General features: G+C 40.6%; 1 protein-coding gene across 1 annotated transcript in view; it reads right to left on the bottom strand.

The window, feature by feature from the left end:
* Nucleotides 1-24911, bottom strand: part of LOC135485345 (guanylate cyclase 32E-like) — a 68345-nt gene that overhangs the window by 15057 nt on the left and 28377 nt on the right. The window contains exons 2-9 of the mRNA XM_064767248.1: nucleotides 9513-9804; nucleotides 7351-7506; nucleotides 6704-6879; nucleotides 4437-4572; nucleotides 3400-3566; nucleotides 2474-2567; nucleotides 1808-1886; nucleotides 792-885 (exon numbers count right to left, since the gene is read on the bottom strand). Of these exons, the coding sequence (XP_064623318.1) occupies nucleotides 792-885; nucleotides 1808-1886; nucleotides 2474-2567; nucleotides 3400-3566; nucleotides 4437-4572; nucleotides 6704-6879; nucleotides 7351-7506; nucleotides 9513-9804 (1194 nt within the window). The remainder of the gene's footprint in view (nucleotides 1-791; nucleotides 886-1807; nucleotides 1887-2473; nucleotides 2568-3399; nucleotides 3567-4436; nucleotides 4573-6703; nucleotides 6880-7350; nucleotides 7507-9512; nucleotides 9805-24911) is intronic.

Here is a 24911-nt window from a genome sequence, read left to right on the forward strand (position 1 = left end):
TTCTTCCTTCCTAAACCGAAAGTTGAACCATGACTGGTCATCAGTAAGCTCATCCAAATTAAACCTCGGCCATTGAGGGTCGTATGTAATCGCGCGTTCCTGTGGTCTATCGTGAAAAAGAATGTATAGAAGATCTTCATCCTCTTCCTCGACTGCCATTTGTAAAAGGTCCATGTTGAAAGTCTAGTGAGCGTCGACTGTTCACTTTACCACTTGTAGGTCTCCTCGGACATGACCCGTTCAAAGTTCAGAAAATAATTACCTAACCTGTCGAATGCCATTGACAAATTGAAGGTACCTGCCTTCTACAAGGGAAACTTACATAAACCTTGTCTATTAACTATCCGTAAAGGCTAACCGAATCTATCAGCGAAATCACGATAAATTAAACGTTGACCGTTTCACGGTTACGGATGACTAAATGTAGTCGTTAGGCCTAAATGTACTGGTGCGAATACTCTCTATTACATCTTTGCCACTGACAGTTAGGCCCACCAAATTCAGTGGCGCAGCGGTGAAGGATGTACAAATATTTTTTTGCCCAGTGTGCCAGTGGGGGCAGCCGGTCGTTCACTCTATGACCTTTTTGCCCCCAGTCGTTTCGACCAAATCGTAGTCGTTTCGCTGCAAATCGTAATCGTTTCGTTCCTTGGGACTTGGGGATGATTTTGAAGCTTGGCAAGTCGGTTAATGGAGAAAACCCGGGATAACAGAAACCAGATTCAAACAGACTAAATCATATATGGATGATTTAGCAATTTTTCAAGAGGTCGAATTCCTGTTCAACTTACCCAGGTTGAAGCACATACTGGTCTTCTCATCTGCAGGCTTTCAATCTTTATCCGCCAGATAAGACTCGCCAACTGCTGTTCATATCGCCAATTTCTAAAAAGAAAAGTTAATTTTCCGTCAAGTTTATCGCACCAATGAAACGGATTGAATTATTTTCGTATGTATTTATAGTTAACCGAGAGCGCTTTTTTGTCAAGGTTACGCCAACAGAAGACAGCCAACTCACTGATTAGTTCACCGAGAGATCTAACCGAAAGTGTAGTGTACATAACCTGACACTCAGACTCCTTAACATCGCCAATCAAAGAACAAGACTTTGATTTGCAGACTTGCTCAGGTTTAAGGTAACAGGATCCTTTAGGAAACACCTTGATATTCAAAACAGGTAACATCAGCAATCAGGCGCAAATTAACGGGATAATTTGGACCTGTTCTCTTACATACGAATCCCTTTTCATGTAGTGGCGTCGACAATCGCTTAATGGTACAGTAACTGACACTACTGAGGTCGTATCTGCAGCTTTATTAGTCGAGTCTGCGTAAAATGGGCAAGGCTTCTAATGATGCTCAGCAGATATGGCTTCTTGTGTCATATTCACCTGCATTGTGGCTTCAGGTCCGCCCGTCACGTGATATATTGCTACCTGGGCAGACCTAAGGCAGGTTCGCCACCATTGCTCATTTTCACGCGTACACATGAGCATCTCCCAGTACAGGCGTAGTGATACTCGAAAAAGATCCAAAGATCTTGCCGAAAAGCTTTCCAATGCAGGTATTTAAATCAAGATCGACTTATATTATCAACACAAAGCGTTTCAAAGTTAATGTTGAAGAAATTGCGCTTTAAGTTGATTTTGATATCAAAATCATCATATTGAAACCTAACAAAGGTTAATGAGTTGTCACACATGCGCGAACCGCGGGGAGAGATTGGTACCCACTTTCTTGATGTGACTTCTAACAACTTATATGGCGGCTTTGTGAGGTGTTCCCTATTTTATGATAATGCCTTTACCTGTAGACTATTAGTAAGGCCACGAGAACGATAAACACGACACTTCCGAGACAGCCACTCACGATCATGATGGTGATGTCTGAAATTGACAAAGTACATTTTTAAAGGATATGGAATTTTGTGGCAAACCACCTTTTTAGTGTGTGAGTTGATTTACTGTAATGACGTAGAAACATTCTACGCAGTTGTTTAAAAAAAATGAGTAGATTTCATTATAATTTTATGATTTACTGACCAACATACCCGTTGCTATACGAAAGGATCATAGCTCAATGTATTATCCTTCCAATGTATACAACCATGGCACCGTGGCTGCTGTTATCAACGTAGGTTTAAATTATCCTAATTTGAATTAAGGGGGCACATCAAGACTAAATCATAGAGACTTTCAATGGTTTCAGCCAAAAGAAAAGGTTTTTATTGCATTATAATCAGTAGGCTACCTCTGGTATAGCTGGCCCGCCGGTACCTCGTGCAGAGACGAGGAAAAGACACAAATGGTCCTGCTCTCCAAATAAACGAAAAGATGCATTGTATAGCAGCAATACAAACTAATTTGATGCAACAAAAAACGTACGAAAATCCTAGCTGTCAGCAGTTATTGGTACTTGTCGGAAGTGCCACCGCATTTAAACTTAAAACGTAACGTCGTGAGATTTCCCCTACCTTTGTAAACTGGACATTTCTCGCCCTCGTATCCACAAACAGGCTCTGCGAGTGGAGCACCATGAGGGAAGATGTCCACGATGTTACGGAATTTCTGAGGAAGAAAAAAAGGGAACTATAATCCTAGGCACCTAATTGGTGATGCATCCATGAACGCTAAGCGGTAAGGTCAATAGGAAATAACGCTTTTTCCTCTTGTTAAAGTAAATATATATTCCTGTCAAACGCAAAAGAGAAGTTGTGTTCTGGTGCCAAACTCTATCAACACCTGTTATAAAACTGCTTCTTGGTCGACCTTGAAGACATGATAACTGTCAAAAGCCTTTGTTGCAAATTTGGCATTAGAAGGATTCGATTGGGAGGATGATGAGGGACAGGCTTTGATGTTGAGGCGTATGGAAAGAAGTTGCTAGTCTCTGCCTCCTGAGGTCGCTGGGTTGATTAAAATGGCATTGTAACGCTAGACTCGGCCAAAATGATGATCAAAGGATGTTGCCGAAGGCCATGCACGCTCCTCCGCCCTTGGAAAAAAGATAGTATTTTTTCAGAGATGGTTGTTGTTGTTATAGCGATGATACATTGTAGATGGTTATGCATGCGTGAAGCGGAGTTGATGTGAAGAATATTGCCAGCGATGACAATAACAACACTTGTCTGAACAAGTGGAATGATTATCATATCACGAGGTGTGTGGAGAAACCTTTCACGGCTAAAAGAGAAACCGGGTTTTTTTTCGGCTCCAGCATTGGTAAGGTAATAGACAGGTGGTATGTCAAGATTATCAGAATGCCTAACACTGTTCAACAGCTGGTTGATTATGGATATTATCTTCAAGCGCCTGTGACCGCTTGGAGTAATGTAGTATATTCAGGCAGAGAGACCGAATATCCTTCGATCTGCTTGGAGAGTGCTCTGAACGTACTCACCGGAATATCGTAGTTTTCATTGAGGAAGAATCTCCCTGCAGGTTTCAATGTGGTAATTGTAACCTCTCCAAAGACTTCGGTATAATTGTGTTGCTGAAGTGACATCACGGTATAATTCGCCTCCACTTCGCCATTCTTGTCAACGTACACTTTATAACCCAGAATACCTGAAAATGAATGTGATCTTTGGTAAGCGTAATTCATTAATAAAAGTATCTTGACCAGTCCTAAAGTCAGTCATTTCGACGCTCAATTTTGATCCCATTGCTTACTAAAGATGAGGAAGATGAGGTAGAAAACTCTATTTACATCTTTTACATTAGTTGTTGATGGATGGAAGGATGTGAGGGGAGGGGTGCTGCAGCCACTATTTGAATTTTTGACAGTCGGCAACAAAAGTATAGCTGACTGCACAGAGATGAGTAGTATTAGGATGACCCTGGGTCAAAATTGACCTCTAATACTACTGAGATGGTGTGCAAAAATGGCGTAAAACCACTACTTCTGTGATGTACCGTTGACTGGTTGTTGGCCCCGTCGATTTGTATATTTTATCAAGTTTTTTTCTTCTTCTGGCATTGCGATGATATTCATGAACAAAGGGGAGAAAAAAAGCTCTGGATGTTGAGTTTTATTGGAAGTCATCTAAGAGTTCACACGGCACTAATTTCACGTATGTGTGATCATGGAATAAGATTCATGATTTTCAACCTTCGGGGAAATGCATAGGAGCAATGTTATCATATTTCTCTTGGGTTTGTATTCATATTTCAGCTTGCAGATTGAAATAGTGTCTCTCCCATGGGCGGGTGATAGTAATTTAGAAGTTTGGTTATTAATGTCATTGCAAGGCTGTTCGTGACATATATTTACCATACGTATCGCACTGGTATAGCGAGTATGTTAAAGATTTGATTAATCTTGGGACATATGGGGACTTCGGTAAATTTTCATATTTCTATTTGGTTATAACTGATATGCCGCCCTGGATAAGTTCACGAACCCAGTGATTGAATTCAAAGTTCTATCTCTCTTACTTTCGTAAACTTTCCCAACCATTTCGTTGAACACTTCTCGGCCACTGGTTGCTGGGATATTTCGGGCTAATACCCGGTCAAGTGCATTGGCGTACAGCATGACTGCGTCATAAAGGTATGCTGCAAAAATGGGCACCTGGAATTTGAGGAAGATGCAAAAGTTAAAGTAAAATTAATATTTTTTCAGTAGGTGTTAAAGGCAGACCAACCACTGGTCCTATAAAATTAAGTAAAAAGAGAGCCAGTTTCCCCGTATGATATCTTTTTATTGGTCCTTCATATCTCTGTGTTTCGATAAAATAGACAATTAGGAAGATCATGACTTTTCAATCGGGGAGAACAGAGGGAAACATGGCATTCTTGTTTTTAACATCTCCTAAACAGTGAGGGAAAAAGGCAGGCACCAAAAACTGTGACACCAGATCAGATAACTACATTTACGACGCATTTGTTGACGGAGTCTCATCAGAGACTGGCAGATGTTTTCGCACCAGCTCCAAGATAAGTTAAATATTATCTGACTCGAATACCCCAAAGAGAACAACATGCCATCCAATATAACTGCCACATTTTTCGAATGAAAGGAAATCATTTTGCGTAATCGATCGGGATATTATAGGTGAATTACCACACGGCGCGTTCCCACTGTTGGGCATATTTTCTGAAAATGCCAACTGGAACGGAAATCGTGTGGCATGGAAAACATTTCAACAGCAACAATTGTGAGCAAAATCTTTTTTCTCATTTCAAAACCCAAAGAAAGTAAGTCAGTTTGTAGATTACAAATAAAAAACCTCTGTCAATGAGTAATGTCAATGGGACAGAAGGGAAGTAGAGAGATGTATTGCTCCTCAAACTCATCATTGTATCATGATTGCCCCTGTCACAGCCAACGGCCTCTCTTCCTATGATATCATCATTCTTTTCTTTCGTATCACCTCATTTAATCGAAAATTATACAGTCTCCTGGTAACCGAATCTCCGTGTATGTCGTAGGAATAAAAAATCCGTATCAAAATGAATAATAACGTATCATGTTGATGAAAATACGGCTCCCGGGTAACCTTTTTTAAAGAGCGTATCTCGCCAGCAAACTTCAAAATGATTACTCTCAATCGGAGGAAAATGAATTATCATCGCTGTCAGTTGAAACAAATGTAGTGCCACATGGAATATGTCATCGTTACCGCTAGAGCTTTCTTCCCCCGTAAATATGCTGTCAAAATGACAGTCCAGCACCTTCTGATTATAGTGCCAGGAACTAAACACCATATATCAATCAACCAACGTCGATCAGGGCTATTATTAACTTGAATCCAATCAATCTCTTTCAAATTGAGAATGTTCCTGCTGTGTTCGAAGATTTAATCCCAGTACTAATTTACATGTCGAGATGTAAGAGCAGAAGTCAAGGTAGGAGGTAGAAGAAATCCTTCCATCAGTAGGTCGCGGTTATACAAGTTTCTAACTTCCATGACAGAGACATATTTTTAATATTCAGCATGAAAATAACACTTGGCTAACGTAGGCGGACGATGCTAAGGGTCCAAGGCTTCTGTGTTCGTGACCAGCAATGGTCACTTTGGACAACAGGTTTCAATCCCCATGTCAGCGTTTCACGTCTGGTACTACGCGCAAAACCCATAATTTGATCTTCTTCACCGTACGGCCTTTGGAAAATCTTACCTTGAAATTTTGTATATCAGCAATTATTGTAAATTGGATCTCTTTTGAAGATCGAGCTACTGCTCAAACTGTCACGAAGCCAGTTAAACTCGAGAATAAGATGTCTCAATTATCAATTCTGCGAACTTACTTGCTCGTCAGCTAATGCTCTCCACAAATTTTTGTATTTTGATTTTTTGCTGTGCTAGTTCAGTTGTTAAGAAACAACATACACTGAGCTGTTCGTCTGCACAACTACAACCTTAGACATCTGAAACATGATTTGTCTCTGGGGAATGATTTGGAGGATGTTTAATAATTGGTTTGAGGCAATCTGGGTTCTTTGGTGCAAAATTTGAATTTTAAACTTGAATTGGATATTTTTCCAAACGCCATGAGCATAACAAGATGGCTCAATATAATGGATTTCCTAACAAGGGTTTGCCTACTGTTGAAAACACAGATTCTTCTCGCGTGCGAAGGGCGTTGCGATCTCAGACCTTGTATGTGTCAAGATGAAATCTTTTATTATATAATACGGAAAATATTTCGCACATGGCATTTTCATCAACAGCCTGCATTGACATCTCCGGGATTCTTACCTTGAGTTTGAAGCTAATTGGAACGGGTTGGTCGAACGGCGGTAATCCGTTGTACTTTCGAACATTATCCTTGAATTGCTCATAATCTGGATTGGTTTGCGCTCCATATACACATATCAAGGCTCTTTTGAACGCGTTTATGTGCTTGGGAGGGAGTTTGAAAGAATTGTCTTGGGCTGAAACGAAGAAAGGAGTTGTTTCTGCATCCGGTCATACACTACTGCCACTACCGAATATCTTGCCGAAAAAGCAGTTATATTTCAATCCGACTGACCTGTAAACAAGCAAAAGACCCCACCAAATGAAGCATTGAGTAGCTTGCGATGGACTCTGGTCGAAGACGGAGTCACCAGACCAATAAACCAAGTTGGTGCCCAACCTTATTGGCACGTAAAAACGCTCATCCCACCTTGGCGGAAGAAAAATCCTCCAGGTGCAGAGCGAATGCTGAAGGAGAAGATTACCAAGAACGTGACAATTCTTCACATTGTACATATTATTTTGAAGCATTTCCAAGCCAAGAAAAATGGTTCGAATATTGCATTAGAGCCAAGCTCACCCAACTATGACATCACAAGTTGACATTCAATTCCTGCAGGAAATTATATTTCGATAACATCTCGGCTAGGAGAGCGCATAATTCGTACCTCTTGCCATTAGTACCGTGTTCGAGTTTGCCAGATCGTCGGTCTCTTCCAGCGCTCCTATTATCACATAATTGTCTTGGTTCGGGATTTCTGTAGAGTTGTCGAAGTCAAGAACGAAATCAACCAGTGAATCCTTCGGAGCAACTACAACATAAACTGAAAGAAAATGATAACGATTCGTGATTAAAACAGACGATATTGTGTCCCAACAAAAAGGAAAAGTAGGATATTGATGTATACATTATGATGAAAAGTAGGATATTGATGTATACATTATGATGAAAAGTTGATTTACATGGCTGCAAAGTAGGTTTACTTGTACATGCACTTGGATACAAAGCTGGTTTACTTGGCTGCAAAGTAGGTTTACTTGTACATGCACTTGGATACAAAGCTGGTTTACTTGGCTGCAAAGTAGGTTTACTTGTACATGCACTTGGATACAAAGCCGGTTTACTTGGCTGCAAAGTAGGTTTACTTGTACATGCACTTGGATACAAAGCCGGTTTACTTGGCTGCAAAGTAGGTTTACTTGTACATGCACTTGGATACAAAGCCGGTTTACTTGGTTGCAAAGTAGGTTTACTTGTACATGCACTTGGATACAAAGCCGGTTTACTTGGCTGCAAAGTAGGTTTACTTGTACATGCACTTGGATACATAGCCGGTTTACTTGGCTGCAAAGTTGCCCAACGCATTGTCGGGCTTAATTTCGAACCGGTCAACAGATGACTGCTATCCCAATACACAACAAGAATTACTGTCGTCAAAGGTATTTTCATTAGAAAAGTTGATCAAATTCATGTTCTACAAAAATCTTTAAAGTGCCACAAAAGATGATTTACTTTGGGCAAGCAATCGTAAATTTGTCAGATTAAAATAAAACCTCCATTACATTATCTATTTCTTTCGCCTCGCGACATGCAATACAGAGGGGACCACATCTCTTATAAACGAAGACATGTTTCTAATGAATATGGGGCTCCCTAGAGTTGAAAATCGAGAGGCAAAAGAAATGCGCCTGGTTAATCTAATCTAGACTTGCTTTGAAAAATTACAGTAACGGGCTTGCGGCCATCTCATCTTGAATTGTTGTGTTCCTTGGCCATGCTAATTTATTTGGCCGTTATCGCTTGAGTAATGTATAGATTTGAAGTTGGCGGTATGTCTGTAACATTGTCAGTTAGTGTTGGCAAAGGCCGGATAAGTTTCTTCCTGGATTTCATAGTCGCCGCATTTTAGTTTTTTATTCCTCATCACCGCCAACCACAGTACAAGAATCAAAATTTTCTTCTGTTTTGATGTGTGAACATGACCCGTACTCGCAATGGTGATAAAGGGCAATCGGGACGCCAGGCTAAAGTGACATTCTCATTTTCCTTCGCTATTGCCGTATTTGAACTAATCGTTTACGCCATCTTTGGTCGCCTGGGTCCTGATAGAATTTGTAACAATGTGTCAATACATTTCCCTGTACATCTCTGTGAACATCTACATCAAGGTTTCAAACAGTTCTGTTGAAAACCAAGATGGCGCCAGGTCGGTAAATAGGACATTGACCCGTGGCATCATAGTCGATAGAGAATCGACAGTCTGAAACCACATCCCTGGGGGCCACATCCGACACACCTATATTGGTAAGCCAATCTCCAGAAAGATTGTCGTGGCAATGTTGGGGCAACATCAAACAAAGGATATAACCCCAGGTATTGGCTATCGGGATGCATCAGGAATTGACCAAGTTGTACAACTCTTGCGTGGATCAGCAGCTCGAGTGCCCATGTGTGCCCTTTATGACCTTGTCTTGGAGATTATTGCGGGTTCAGTCCATCATCCTTTTTCTCAGACTTTCCTAACTTCATCACGTGTAATTATTAGTATACACTGTAAGTCTTGTGTATAAATTAACAAGACTTACATCTTCAATCCAATGACCTGGATCTCAAGATGGATTGGATCACAACATCCTCATTCTGACGGAAGGAGATAAATTCCCAAACCATTTAAAAATCTCCCGAGGAATTCTTTTCAAACGTTTTTGAAATTCTAAAATGCAATTATGCACAAAAGAAAACGAGAGCATGGTTGAACAGGTTGTAAATGTGAACGATTCTTTGATAAATTGATAAAGACTACTACACGTACAATGTACATGTACTTACTTCTCGTCTTGGCATACGATGACATAATCGCCTCCTTGAACACAGTCGGATTGGCATTGTTTTCAAAATATATCTCATGGTTGATGTTCATATTGTTACTTAAGGCTAATTGCCGTAACGTCCGCGTTGTCGTGAGATATTTTGTTTTCTTTTCGGCAATGATTGAGAAACGGGTCCAGTTGTAGGCCTTGAGAAGGGAGACGATTGATTTTGAAGATTGGAGGATCGAAGGCTCTGTGCGCACGAACGTTGTGGAGTACGTTCGGTTCGATTCAGGAGCTTCGTTACATTTCTGAAAAGATATGAGATAACGAACAGTCATAATTGGGTAGATCATATTTGAGATTACTGGAAAGGAATGGTCAATTTAATGACTGATGAGTTGACCCGACAGGGTAATCACTAAACAAGTTTCAACTTTGTTTGATGACAACGATGATGATGATGATGATGATGATGATGATGATGATGATGATGATGATGATGATGATGATTATAAAGCCGCACCATTATTCTCTATTTTCAAATTACTGCCGATGAGGTAGAACTGAGTCAAAATGGATTTTAAGGCAAAAAGATAACAATTTGCAAGAGAAAAGTGAGCGTTTTGAATAATCGCTGGAACGCAAAACAGAAGGGACGAATCTATCTTCTGTCATTAAGGGATAAAATCTACAGCAGGAGACGACTTTTAAGGTGCCTATACTGTTTATGGCGTCTGTTCTCAATAAAGTATTCATAAACGCATTCTGACGACGTTAACGCGCCCAACGCATTTCAAGTTTCAGCCTATAGACATGACTGATATCATCAACATGATCAATCGATCCTAGCGAAAAGTTTAATTCCACCCGCCTTTGTAAGTCGTCAAATAAGGCGACACCGTCAGACATATCACCCCAAGGATTATGAACCTATTATTACGTGCCATCCATCATGTAGACAAACAATCACCAGCCCGCAAGCAAACCCTCACCAATCTAACGGGGAGATTAAAGACAGGGCTTGACAGAAGCCATATTTCACAGGGACATCGATTCAACTTCCTTCTTAAGGCAAGTATGTTTTGTACGTGACTGTTGTCGGCAAGGAGAGAGTGCGAGTGCCGCGACACTATGCCGAGGTTGCAGCTGATTCTCTTGGCCCCAATCCAGTCCACCTCGTTCCCAGGCTCCCAAATTCTCGCAGCAAGTAAAATGTGTAGCACAGGTTTTGTTTATTCGGGATGATAGCATACGAATCCTTTGATTCACGCATCCGCCAGTCGTTCATACCGCTACAATTTGTAAATAAAACACCACTAAGATTGCGTCGATGTAGCTGTCCCACCCAACAAACCTTCACCAGTGGCTTGAAATATTGATAAATGGTAAGTCAGCCGGAGACTGATCCTCATAATATCAATGTGCCCCATTCACGGATAACTTTCATTAGTCTCTAAAGCTAAACGGATTGGAAACATAAGATAAGCAATAAGTCAAGACTTTTTATAAACCAAATCATAGAATTTAACCGCAAAAAAGTATCAGTTCGGTGGTGTAATAAACTTTCATATCAGAAAATGCACCTGTAGAAATTAATCACGCAAAAACTCTTTCAGGCATCCAACACGCTATCATTTAAATTTGTTTTTAGCTCCAATTAATTCAGAAACGGAAATCAGTCATGAAATAATGATGCTTGCGAGCTCAATGGCATAGTAAAAAGCAGAAAGTTTCTTCCATCCGTTGGCAATCTTTTAATAATTCAAGAAGGTAAATTCATGATGTCAAATCAATATTTCGAGGTAAATATTCATAACAGCTTTAAGCGGAAATAAAATCCGGTCGTGCTCGCCAACCAGCCATGTTAACGTTGATTTAATTGCTTTGTACTCCGTAACTATCTATTCATCCTGAGATTCAGTTAATTTTCATCCTGGTTTATTGCATCAAATATCGAGAGACGGAGTGTATTGAAAACCACTGGATATACGAGGATGCTAAGTTGATTACCTAATATCATCTCTGCTGGAGTTGTACTTCACTCCCGTTGAATCACACACCACGCTTTTAGGTGAGCCTCGCCGCAAAGTGAGATAGAATACGTCTGAATTCGAAGAAGCCGCCAATGCCTCGATGCAACGCTGAAAACCTCGCTTTTTGCGTAACGAAATTACGGTTACAGCAGAATTTGACTATGGTATGACGCGTAGAATGATTAGAAAATTACAATTTATACCATACAACTATATCGATTTCAGCACTTCAAAACTAATCCCAACAAAGCGGATTATCATCAGGTTCCCGATCGTCTGGTAATCAAAGACGGAAGACAACAGATAAACAGTATTCAGTTAGGCTACTACCAGCCACCCTGAGGAAATCAGGGGTGCAGGGCCAGAGAAGCGAACATTAACCCCTGATTTCCTCAGGGTGACTATCAGCATGAATGAAAATTCGTTCCATCATATCACCGGATTCTATTATACTTCTTCATATCCCTCAGTGGCATTTTCAATATACATAAACTAATTATCTTTCATAACAAACTCAAAGGCTTTCAGAAATTTCTTTCTTCTTTGCAGCCAAGAACAACAAAGTATTGGTTTACACCATTTTGACGGAAAGTGTCGAGGCCAAGCGTAAATTCCTTTGCCTTAGGAATAACGTGTATCATACGCATTCTCCTTAAATCAGGTCGAGAGGAATTGTTGCCATAAATAATAAAAAAATATCAATTAAACAGATTGAAAGATTCATTGAAATATTCTTCCCTGATGAAAAACATAAACGCATCTGATATTTCAATGATGTAGTGGCCTGATCTTTGTACCACGCTGTATTCACATCGTCATCATTAAAAGGGACAAACGCTTTTTCCACGGGACATTTAAGACTGCTACACCGGTAAATTGAAGTTTCAAGCCAGAAAACGGTACTTTCGAGTGTCAGGAAAGCTGATAATGTCATCCACAACTCAAGAGTGACAGGAAACCAGCTTGATGCAGCAAGTAATGTCATTAGGCTGGTTTTACCATCAAGTACCCCGATTGATTACCTCGGCAGGAAATGACCAAGACGTCAGGCGTGGTTGGGATTCTCAATACGCTATGTTGGTCTTCTGAAGCCGTGTCGATGTGATGGTGTAATTATTGGTATCGGAATCAATTTCCTAAGGCATCAGTCACTGGTCCCGCGATCAACTCCATAACTAATTGAAAATGCTCATGCAGATTGAGGTATAGTGTCGCTTCTTCAAGTTTGAGAGGTTGGGCAGAAACATAAATGAAGCATGAAAATTCAAGTTCACTAATTTTCAACTTTTTCAACGAATACGGTATGCCGAAAGTGAATCAAGGATACTCAAAAGCTATAAGAGTCTTTATTATGATTTCTAATTGTCTCACAAAGAGAAAATAACGTGATCATATACTTCCATCTGCGAGCTCATATTTTCCATCAGGAGCTTGTACCGCAAAGCATGTTAACGCGAACGAACTAATGAGAGTATAAGTCACGAAATCACCAATAAAACCTTGCCATGTTTCAGTTCTGAGTGCTGTCATGCCGCAACTCCTTTTATCAGAGCAAACAGTTAACTTTGAAGTGTGTTTTTAATATCAATGCTAATATACATGTGCTTTCGCTACCTTGAAATCAATTAAAGTGTCAATAAAACTAAGAATGCTGAGTGGAATAAATGATCATGGATACACAAACTCCGGAGCCGGCGCCAATCGCGTCCTGGAATCTTTAAACAAATGTTTTTCTATGTTTCCACATAACAGGGGATTTAACTGAAAAACATGTCACGACGCTCTGCTACCATGTCACCAGCCGTCATATATTGTGAATTATGTAAAGACTTTTGCTGATTACGGTATTTTACCGATACTAATATACATGTACGTATGTATATACGTATGTACGTACGTATGGATTAAGACGTCTCGGAACATCATACTTATAAGGGAAAGATCCCCGGTTCCGACACACCGGCCACTTTGAAGATAACCGTATTGACTTCTCGTAAGAAACGATCACACCATGGAATGAACCGTGAACCAAATATAATGAACAGCTGGGAACCAGGGAACTAGACTAGCGGCTAGGCCAAGTGATCTCATGCATGGTCAATGTCTTTGATGTAGAGGACAGCAGAGAGGATCAATCACACCGTTGGGGCTACTTAAAAACACACTATCAAAGGACTAGTGTTCGATTAAGATATTTCAGATCATTTATAGTGACATTGGATTGGTTTCGGAGGTACATGTATATATGCATAGAAGAATCATAATTCATTAAGATTTTCAATTTTGAGAATAAATACGTATACCAAACAAATTACGCATATACCGCAATTAACAATTTATTATGCGCTACTTTCGAAGTGATTAACTGACAATGACGCATTGTTCCTTTGGGACGAATACCAAATTGTTGGAAGGATTACGATTATAGTCTCATCCATCTCAATTAAGTGCCCGATTGGACACCGCTGATTTCAAGAATCCACCAAACTGAGGATGAATATCCTATTTTCGACTCAATCATCTCATTGACATTTTGATACCGGATTGGGACGCTGGAAGTGTTCAATGCCTTATTGTGATAAAGTGGTTTAATAAGTAAAGATAAGTAAATTGAAATCCGATTTTCGATTATATACGAATTTCCAATGAATAAACTGGTTAATATGCATATGAAAATCACGGTGGATTGGTTCAACGCCTCATTAAAAGAAGTGATAGATAAATTGAAATCCGATGAGTCAACTGCCCGCTTAGGTTGAAATAGGCTTGGCTTAAGTATGGCCCGGCTGCTCATTCGGCGTTAGCGGTAAACTTCGGCGTTGAGTCCTAACCGACGCTTCTTTATTGTAAATGTCTTAGAATTAACTGAGCACTTAGCTGAACTAACGCTGGCATTGCCTCTAACGCTGATTGAGCAACTGGATCTGATGGGAATTCCTTGTCTCGTTTATTATGTCATATCGGAGTTGTGTCCGCCGCATTTGCGTTGCATCTGCTTCCAAACGCCCTGTATATCACATCTGATACGACATTTATAGCCCATGAAGTAAATCAACCCTTCTCAAAGAAGTACTCAGTCAAGTAAGCATCTCACCTTCTCACCTGGTGTTTATTGATGCTTTTTCCAATTGTGGTCTTGTGGAATGAGTTAATATTCAGAAATACAAACCCATCCCGTTCAGAACCACATATTTGTTTGCTTTTCATAAAAAAAACAATCAGCTTCAATTAGCACATCCTTATGACCTCAAAACACCTGAAATAAGAGCAATTTCCGTCGACGATGATGCACTTGGCAAACGAAGAGCCCCACCTGTTTCCAAATGACTCATTTAGATTACTTTGGCGGCCTTGCCGAATGAGGGAAACATCAACGTGACAACACATAATGATACTTATCGATGTTCATGACATTCCCACGTGGAATTCACTTATTTTTCCCAACCACATGGCGACAGCGCTGTGATCAGTACCCCAGGGTTCAACTCACATATTAGAGATTCATGTCGAACTCACCTAAGCAGTGATTTCTCTCCCAGTATCTTTCCGTCATTAGCAGATGGGGTTCGATTCGAAGCAGTCATCACTGCCATTAGGACAATGCCTTCAATCATTTCAGGGAGCTTTTACATGTTTAGACAACTCATAATTTACTGATTGAACTCATCAATGACCAATATGTTCGTCTGCTGATATAAAGAACCAGAATATTATCCAATTACATCAGGTGTCGGTGGAAAAAATATAGTCCTCGGGAGGTGATTGCCCACTTGATGGTCTTGCCAACGAGTTAGAGGTGTCAACACCCTGGTCAATCATGACACCCTCGATGTCCTCAATCGGTGATTTACATTGACGACAGACGACCCGTGTTTATAACCTCACGGGGCTTGTCCCCAACATTTTGGATCGGATGTGCACTGACCTAGACTAGCAGTTTGTCTGGTAGAGATCTGCGCATGCACACGGGGTGCCTCGGTGCCTCCTCCAATATCTGTACGAGCGCTGATTGGCGGAAAGTAATCTCGTGACTGGCAAATGAAATATCAAATAACGGAGACAGCACACTCTGATTGGCCTAACTATACTCTCCCATTCAAAACGTTTTCAGACTCGTTTCAGTCTTCATTCATTTCCACTGTCTCCAATCAACACTTGCCTGTCTGCATTTCGTAGACAGATTAAACAATTCAGGTGCCTCCAACATATTACCGTGGAATAGTTACATGTAGGATCATGAGACAGCCATTTGGAAGATGCGCCATCCGTGATATCCACAAAAAGATCCGATCACATATTTCGCTACTTAGCAAGTACATGTAGTTGAAATGGATGCAAATGACAGTTTGTCTCTGCGCAGGTCTTTGTTTCGGTCAAGACTATTGTTTGACCGAGAGTCTCTTGAATACGAAATAAGTACGGTGGTCGCCGCGGCCATAAGATCAACCACAAAATGTTCTGCCGAATTGAATAGACATTATCAGACGTGACAGACAGTTGGAAGATGCGCGATATGCACACAATCATATGAACATCCATGACAGGTTCCTTATCGCATATATATGAGTATTACGCCATTCAGCAAATAGTTGAAATAAATGCATATGACACTTTGTCAGCCAAGGGATTTGTTTTTCTCACGTTTTGTAGTCGGATGGATGTGTTTGGCTGAGAGACGAAATAATTGCATTGGACATCGTGGTCATAAGTATGATTCCACCAACCCGGTCGTCAATGATGAGATGCTATTATTTCGATTCGGTTAATCGTAGGAACTATCCATACATTATAGCTGAAATTTTACTTACAACTCCCCTGGCTGATCCTTAATCCGATTGTGATAGAACATTTTGCAAACTGATAATACGTGGTAAGAGAGCTCGCCCCTTGGATGAGGAAACACGATTAGTTTTCGTGCCGTGTCACATCCATGACAACTATCGCCTTGACTAACTAAGGCCTTGATATCAACATCATATGCATTTGGTCTCATAACCTCATCAATTTCCAATCGTAAATTACTTTAAACAACATTTATCTTAACGCTTATAGAAATAATAGATTTTGAGCGGGGACAGGTACCGTCCAAGGAATAGTCGCATCTCATTGGTTTACAATCACCGCTGCCGGTTGGCAAACAACCATAAAACGTGTAGAAGACTTAGATTTCACAGTCAGAAAGTGTAGACAACTTGCTAACTCGGAATTGAATAGATGTTTGATTGGTTTCAGTATGACAAGGTAAGCATCTGTTGCGTCTTTGGCAGAATTCTTTAGCAATGGTCGACGATATTGGTCTCGATTTAAGACCCTTGCGGTGTAACCGAAAGTTGTTATACGAGTTCTTTACCAGTCTAAAGCATGATCCGCCGTATTATTTGTTAATCATGATGCAAAGGATGACGTCCTCGGCTTTTCATCACCGGCTACTGAACCCATATCTGAGGAGACGGCTTACCAGAGTCTGCCGCTTTAATTGGCTTTCGCCAGACCAGAGACTCAGACCAGAAAGACTTATGGATTATTGTGGTCAAGCACTGCCTCTCCAGCGTGAAGATTGTCACGCAGGTGAATGCTGGTCATTCCGACTTATGGCCTCAACATATTCTGCTCAGGGCATTACTGTCTTCATTAATACCGCTCAGCCAGCTGCGTGTTCTGATTAACTATCTTCTTTTTGTGACAAAGCAACAAACTAAAATCTAACGCCTGATCGAAGGCACTGTTCCTCATTCCTATTTAAAAGTTCCATAACATCATGGACTTCTATGGACAAGTACAGACGTCATTGACAACATAAATCCGATACTTGTATCTGTGACGGCTAGACATCTTCGTACCTTGCTAACGACCACGCCAACGGCAGTAACATGCGGCATATCGCGTGATATATGCCAATACTGACATCATTACTGAGACGTCTATCAATTTTAAGATTGATTTTACGAGATTCTGATGGATAGAACGAAATCAACTCATTAAAGGTGGTCAATGGAAAGCCAGAGAGTAATTTTAAACTTTTAAGTTTACTATCAAGCCTGTGAAGCAATGTATTCATACATAGCGTACCTTTTGATAACATATTTGAGGGTTGACAGTTCTTCAATAAGACACCACTGACTTTTCGCTCGTATTTGACTGGTAGTGAACGGGGGTACCGAAATAATTAAGTACGCCATGGTCTTTGTTTTACATATGGACACCAGCCGCGGTAATTACAAAATTCTTCTTGCTGACAACTCGACTTCCCTCTTGGTAATTAAAAGTATCCCTTTATTACATTTATGACATTCTTGGTGGTAATAAAGCGAATACCCTGACGTATTCTTGAGGGCGTGAAAATATTCACCCAGTTCATCGAACTGAGATTCCGTCGACTGATGTGATAGCTATATCAAGAGCTGATTAGCCATGGCCGCGAGGCATCGGCGGTCATAGACTGGGCGGTAACACATTCGCAGAGATGTAACAGATCTGCGCCATCACAGCGTTATATTTCGGGCAACGTCGTCTACCTAAAACAATTGCTTGGGCAATTGGCTATGCCAAGAGCGCTAAAAAGCATTCAGCAATTCGGTGTAACGTTTCTGAGCGTTTCCGTTCCCCGTCACTGTTGGGGACGCTGGCAATTAGATAAGCGCATTTTTTTGTGTTCCCCCATTGATTTCAGTGAAAAGTCTTGGTCTTCTAGCTGGCGATTGTATGGAGACACTCACTGAAATATGGGGAACATCCACAGATGTTATACCAGTACCCATATACACCTTGGTGGAGTAATGCAAGTTAAACGAATAAACCTGAATAAGGTCACACGACGACTGTGGGGTTCGAACCAGGGATCTCCTGTCTACTAGCAGCGAGGGTCCGAGTCACTAGACCCCAACGTCTTCAAGAGTGGTTAATCCACCGGGTAGCCAAGATTCTCTGGTCATTAACCTATAGGTAATGTTGACCTAGCCAATACTGTCACGTTGGTATGCTGAGCCATATTACCGTCCCCAACATATGTAGAGCCAAGCATTTACCTTTAAATTAGATATCTGGAGTAGGAGCAGTTCTTTCAGAAAGCATGCACCATTGATTCTAAATGGCTTGCTCGACTGCATGGTAGACATTGGTAGTACAATTATTCATGGTAACACCAAAGTCTGCGGTATAAACACCAAGAACAGTCTTTATTACCACATGGACACCATTAGGACAATCTTAGCATCATGGACATGAGTCTTGGTACTTACACATCCTTGTTGCCGACAACTCAAATTCCCTCTTGGCAAGTGTGAGTACCCTTATAACATTTAAAACCTTCTTGGTGGCCCTTCCCTAACCCTAATGAAGCGAATACCCTGCCTTGTTCACGGAGGTGTGAACGAAATACGCCGGTTCAACGAACCCAGACTCTATCGTGTGCTGTAATGGCTACATGACAAGAGGTTGATCAGCCAAGCATAAGTCATCGGCGAGCCAAGATTAAATTGGCCGTAGCATCTTAGGAAATGTTGGTCTCTAAATGTTGTCGCGAACTGATCGGCTACGATTGTGCCCTACATGTGAGGCAAAGCAACCTTGCCATATTTCTGCAGTAATAGTATTTTGAAATCGCTTAATCATACAACTGACTTAACTATGCAGTTTCGCTATTCATATACACTTTTACCCACGGCTTTTTCTTCCGAATTCCGAACAACTTGTGTGAAGTGGACATACGTGTACGTGTAGAACAGAAGCGATGCTAACTATTTGACTTCTATATTCTCACTTATTACAAACATCGTGGGCGAAATTCGTCTAACTGTATAGTAAACACAACCTCAAGAAGATTCACTCCAGTCAACAAAAACTACCAGAAGCAGATGGCACGATGATGGTCGCTGGCTAGGCAAAACACACAAGTGAGAGTTTGAACTTTCTACCACCCCGTGTTACCAGATTTCCTTCCCGTAGTTCCCGCCGGCCACATACCAAGTCATCTTGTCAGCCGTCAGCTCGTATTCGTGTTAGCACCGCTGAGTGAGTTGGTTTTCGGTTTAGTTTCAAAACAGGAATTCCTCACGCTCACCATTCTATCGAGTGGATTCGAAGCTGAGACTTTGAGGGGTTTATATTTAGTATGCACCTTAGTGAGCTACTGACATACACTCGTATGTGCTATTCTTCCAAGAATCGATCTGAAATACAGAGGTTGTCCATCATTTAAGACTCCAACTCTCGCTTCAACTTTGAGATAAAGTTGGAGAGGGAGCCAGAACGGTGCGCAACCTCTCTATCTGTGATAGGCTTAACCTCATTGAACTGAGGCATCGTACATTTTGCCTCCATACGAAAGTCAATCTACCCTTCAGACGTATTCGAGCGCATTGAGATTGTTTTCCCGATATTGTTCAATAAAAAAAGCCTCAATCTCGCTTGACCGTGATGAAAAATTAACCAATCACCGAGATTTCTTTTGGGGAGACATACGGCCATCTTTCATTTTCATCAGCAGTTCAAGAAGGCTTATTTCGACCGTCGACAGGAAATAACAAAGACATCATCAACAATGGGTATTGTTCGGGGAAATGAAAATTGAGAGAAGATATTGCTACTTTGTTTTGTAGCCTTGACTGTAGTGATATTTCACGAAGAATGTTCAACAAATAAGAAACGATAATTCTTTATCCATAGCAATTGGGCTTTGTAATTGCACGGACCTACTGGTAAATTGGATCCGCGATAACTTTTATAGTGATACTTGCCTTAAATTGCTTGAGCATTGAATCAGTCGGTCACAGAATTGTTTTTCGATTTTCTGATCTGTGGACCCAATTTGATTCAAATGCACCTAAATAATCGATGAACCTCATCAAAACATCTCACATCATGTTGTAGACGTTTACTTGTACATTAATTAGGAATGTGATTTGGTAAAAATTGCTTTATATTCAGACGCTGAGCGTGCATTTGTTACATAATTGTTAATATTCGATTTTCTGACTTTCGGAGCTGTTAACGAAAAATTAGCAATTTACTTGGGGAATGGACCTTATTCAAAACACACTCGAGTTAATAGAAAGGGTAAAAACTAGCAATAAGCCGATATGATTCGTAAGAAATATCGATTATTGAAAGAAAAGGTTAATACATGTACACGTAGTTATATTATCGTTATTGGATATATAACAGTGATACAGTGCATGGGCAATCACCTTCTGTCATCAGATTGGTTTTGCGCAATGAAGAGCGTACAGTGTAGTTCCTCCGAGCCCAATTATCAAGTACTTAAAAATTACCCAGGCTGATTATCGTTCTAATGAACTCAGAATTTGTATTTCTTAAGTTGGATTGATTTCCCACTATCAGAGGTAACTCCCTATAATGTTACTATGAAACCAGATTCGACTGCGCCTCAGAAAGACCAATGCTGATGCGGTGATGATGCGGAATCCTATTCCGTCGTAACATGAGATAAGCTATTCCTTCGCTCGAGGGTCGAATCAAAAAAATAATATTTGTCAAACACCGGTCGGCTCTGTTCGGGGAGACTTTACACTGTAGCACACGCTTCACAATCTGGGACCGACAGCTGCTTTTTATTTTGACAACACAGATCTAAATTGGAAATTTTTGAAAGACTTGTGATGAATACTGATCTCCTCAAACTAGCCTGAGGTCCATTTAATCAATCAAGATTGCCAAATCGAGTTAATCGAATTATTTTTTGCAACAGCCATCCACTGCCAGCGACCAACAGCAACTGCTTGTTGTTAAATGTAAACAGAACTTCGAAAACCATTAGAGGTTTTCAATTTACCCCAGAAACCTACCAGGTGCATATCTGTGTTGGCCGGAAAGGTTTTGAAAAGCTCAGAAACGTTTATTTCTAAGACTAGTATCTATTTAATTATCATCGAAAAAAACCGCAAATTTAATCAATGGTCATCGAAAATACAAAACTGTACAGCGTAAACATGGTCAAAGAAACCTGTAGCGTATCTAATTGTTAAACTGTCATCGAAAATAACCGGAAATTAAAGGATGCACTACAAAACCATGCCCCCTGTCACAAATGACGTACTATAGAGTACTCTTTCTGGAGCAGCTGCTCCTTGTCCGCCGCAACAGAGACTCGGGGATCGACCACTGTTTGAGAATATCTGATACAGCATCGATTTTGCTCTCCAGCCTAGCTAAGTGCCAAATAGTTGATTGAGGCGAAATAATGTCATCCAAACTTATTAATCTTATCAATTCATTGCAATTATTGATCTTGGTACATTGATTTTGTCTGCAATTTAGTTGCGTTCTCGAAATTTGATTGGGCAGGTGATAATACACGCCATTGACATAAAAAACAAACAAGCCATATTTTTGAAAACTATGAAGTTTAACAACAATTCCCAAGACTTTATGCAGATTTCGTTGATGCAAACAAAATTGACTCGATCTATTGTATTACGATTTTATCTACCTTATGAGGAAGAAAATGAGAGCTAATAGAATGGATTGCATTTTGTACGAACATTATATTGGTAGTAACATATGTGGCCACAGCCGGACCCCGAGGAAGCGGATGGAAGATTCAACCATTTTACTGGAAGTGACACTGATTCGTTCCTTATTAGGTTAGCCTTTGAAAACTAATTGGACCACATTTTGCTTATGTGGCTTCAATGGGCTTATTTCGTTATCGCCAGCGGTGTTAGAACAGAGCTTTGACAATGATGAACAAGCTGGGTTGGACTTTGCGGCTAAATCAAGAGCGTCAACAAGATCATACGATATGCTGCCTGGTCATACGTGTTGCCTTAAGGAACATTTTAAAACAACATGGTAAAGATGGTATTTAAGGAAACGTCTGATCAAGTTCAACATAAATTATTGACCCCAAGAACGGACACAGATGTGTCCCTGTTGATGACCAAAATTTTGCTGAGAGTGATCTTAGTCATCTAATGCAGCAGAGATGATACGGAAATTGTGCCGATGGCCAGGTGACCGATCCATTATTCCGACCACTTCCTGAATGAGTAAAAGATTCTGATATTGATCGGAGTGACCCATCAATTTATTCTTTAATCATTTCCTCCCTCGTTGTCTTACGGACAGACATCCCTAGACTTCATATCATTTTGGGCCGTTCGATATCTCATCTCAGCCGAATTAACCTATACTCTCATACAGATTACTTACTCTTAGGCCAGTGGTTATACGCCCAGCCACAGGGTTCATGATTTCTGTTTCATTTCCTTCTCTGATAGTAGTAGGTTTTCCAATATCTCAACTTAAAAGTTGTTGTAGGGAGATATCATCACTATTCAACAGACAGTGATCACGTTTTGGGACACTGTCATTGAACACTTGCTTCTGGTGATAAGATGCACATATCTCATTATACCCCAGCCGGGTAAAACTGAATAGTTTTTTTACGTTGGCGAAATAGCGGAGTAGAGAGTGATTCAGATTTTCAACCAATCATCCTCAATGTACCGGTACTGGCTAATCTATATGACAAACTGTAACAATGACTCATGATCGAAACCGAGAAGACGTTCCTTTTGTGGAGAAATCCACAAAATGAACGTTCTTGTCAAACCCTTCCGAATACGTGACATGCGCATATATCTCGCAATAAAAGACCCCGACGTGACTGTATACTGGCTGCGATGGTTTGTGTCAGCAAGATGGAATGGTTTCTACAGGGTTGGATCGTCTTTGGTACGCTGGGCGTTTAGTTGCTGTCACGTCGAGTTGAAACTCTTTACACTGTTTTTATGGTAAAAAATAAAATAAACTTGTTGGCTAAAGATTTTAGTTAGTTTTCATTAACGGTAAAGAAACGTTAAAACGCACTTTTTTTGGAACTTTCTTTTCACTAAATTGATTGCCAGTACAGGTAGTTGAAAAAGGAGCTGACACCTGTTCGCCTATTCACTCATTATTGAGATATGCACTTGTTGGTTAGAGTCTAACGCTGGGATGCTTGAAGATTTAGGAAAGAAACCGACACTCTGCTCTATTACTCTATTAGTGCAATTCTCAATGCCATCTCCAATGACTTTCTCACAACTACCTTCCGGGCCAAGCATCAAGACGAGCTATTCACAAGTGGACCTAAATGAACCTTTAGCTCATCAGTTGAGAATTTCCCGTGGTCGCTCATTAAAGTAACGGCTGACCTCGCCATTGTATGGAACAGGACGCAGTCTGCATCAATAATTTGCTACATTCTTTGTGAGAGAGACATTAGAAGGGATGTCGAGGCCAGTAAAACCTACCAAAGCATTAGAATATAAATGCATCGATCATGGTGCATTATTGAAGGCCAGAGCCAATTCTATGGAAAAAATCAAAGATGAAAAAACTGATACCAATAAAAAAGGAAAACCGATGTTTGTCACGAATTATGAGATTGATGAGAATTCGTCAAAAACGCTCTGGTTACAATAAAAACCGACCAGTACTGGATTGGCCTATACTCTAGCCGACAATCAGAACCTTTTGGGAGAATTTCCCTGATACTTGCACTCAAAATGACCAGCTGTCTTCTTCATCACACGTCAACTTGACAAATCGTGTCCTTCACTTCCTTCAGGAAGTAGGTTAGTCAAATTGACTTACAAAATTAAACGGCGACGTGCTACATTCTGCACAACCGAGAACCAGTGTGGTTTTCCTATTGACCGAATCTATTAACTGTTCTTCAATCTAAATCAAATGAGAACAGACACGTTCAAACGTTTATCTAAACCCTTGAGTATTGATGAGAGGAGAGTACAAACAATCTACAATCGAAATACCTCATGGACTATTTCGTTCAAAAACATGCTTCCTTAATGTCAACATAACTTGAAAACGACCTTCTGACGAGAAGTCAGAGCACACTACATTTTTCAATGACTTCCTGAATGTTGATACACAGGGCCAGGAAAGAAGTCAGTGTTGACGTGCGAAGAGCTTTTGAAGTTTACAGTTTGAATACCATGCCAGAAGCAACTCGGCAATTCACTGTCAAAGCTGGATGCATTAAGTTTGGACCGCCCGATATGTAGATCTTATACATGCCGGAGGCTCATGGGAGTTACCCAAGCGTTACGTTTGAGCCACCCTGTATAACCAATACTTCTTTACAGAGCGTCACAATTCGTATGAGTTACGCTATTAGTTCTCAAATGTTCTAGGGGACCAAAAACAGCTTTGGTGATCACTTGAGCTCAACCTCTCCGGGTTTGTGGCGCGGGACGTCCTCAAAACAACATCGATTGCCAATCGATAGAAGGCTACATGTATATAGCACTAAAAATAGTCGTTGGTTGTACACATTCACGTTGCATATACAGCTATCAAAAGGAAATCCCTTCGACACTCCCACTGAATAATGTGATATTGAGAAGCTCTGATTTCCG

The sequence above is a fragment of the Lineus longissimus genome, chromosome 1 (genome assembly GCF_910592395.1).
Source record: "Lineus longissimus chromosome 1, tnLinLong1.2, whole genome shotgun sequence".
Classification (NCBI taxonomy): Eukaryota; Metazoa; Nemertea; class Pilidiophora; order Heteronemertea; family Lineidae; genus Lineus; species Lineus longissimus.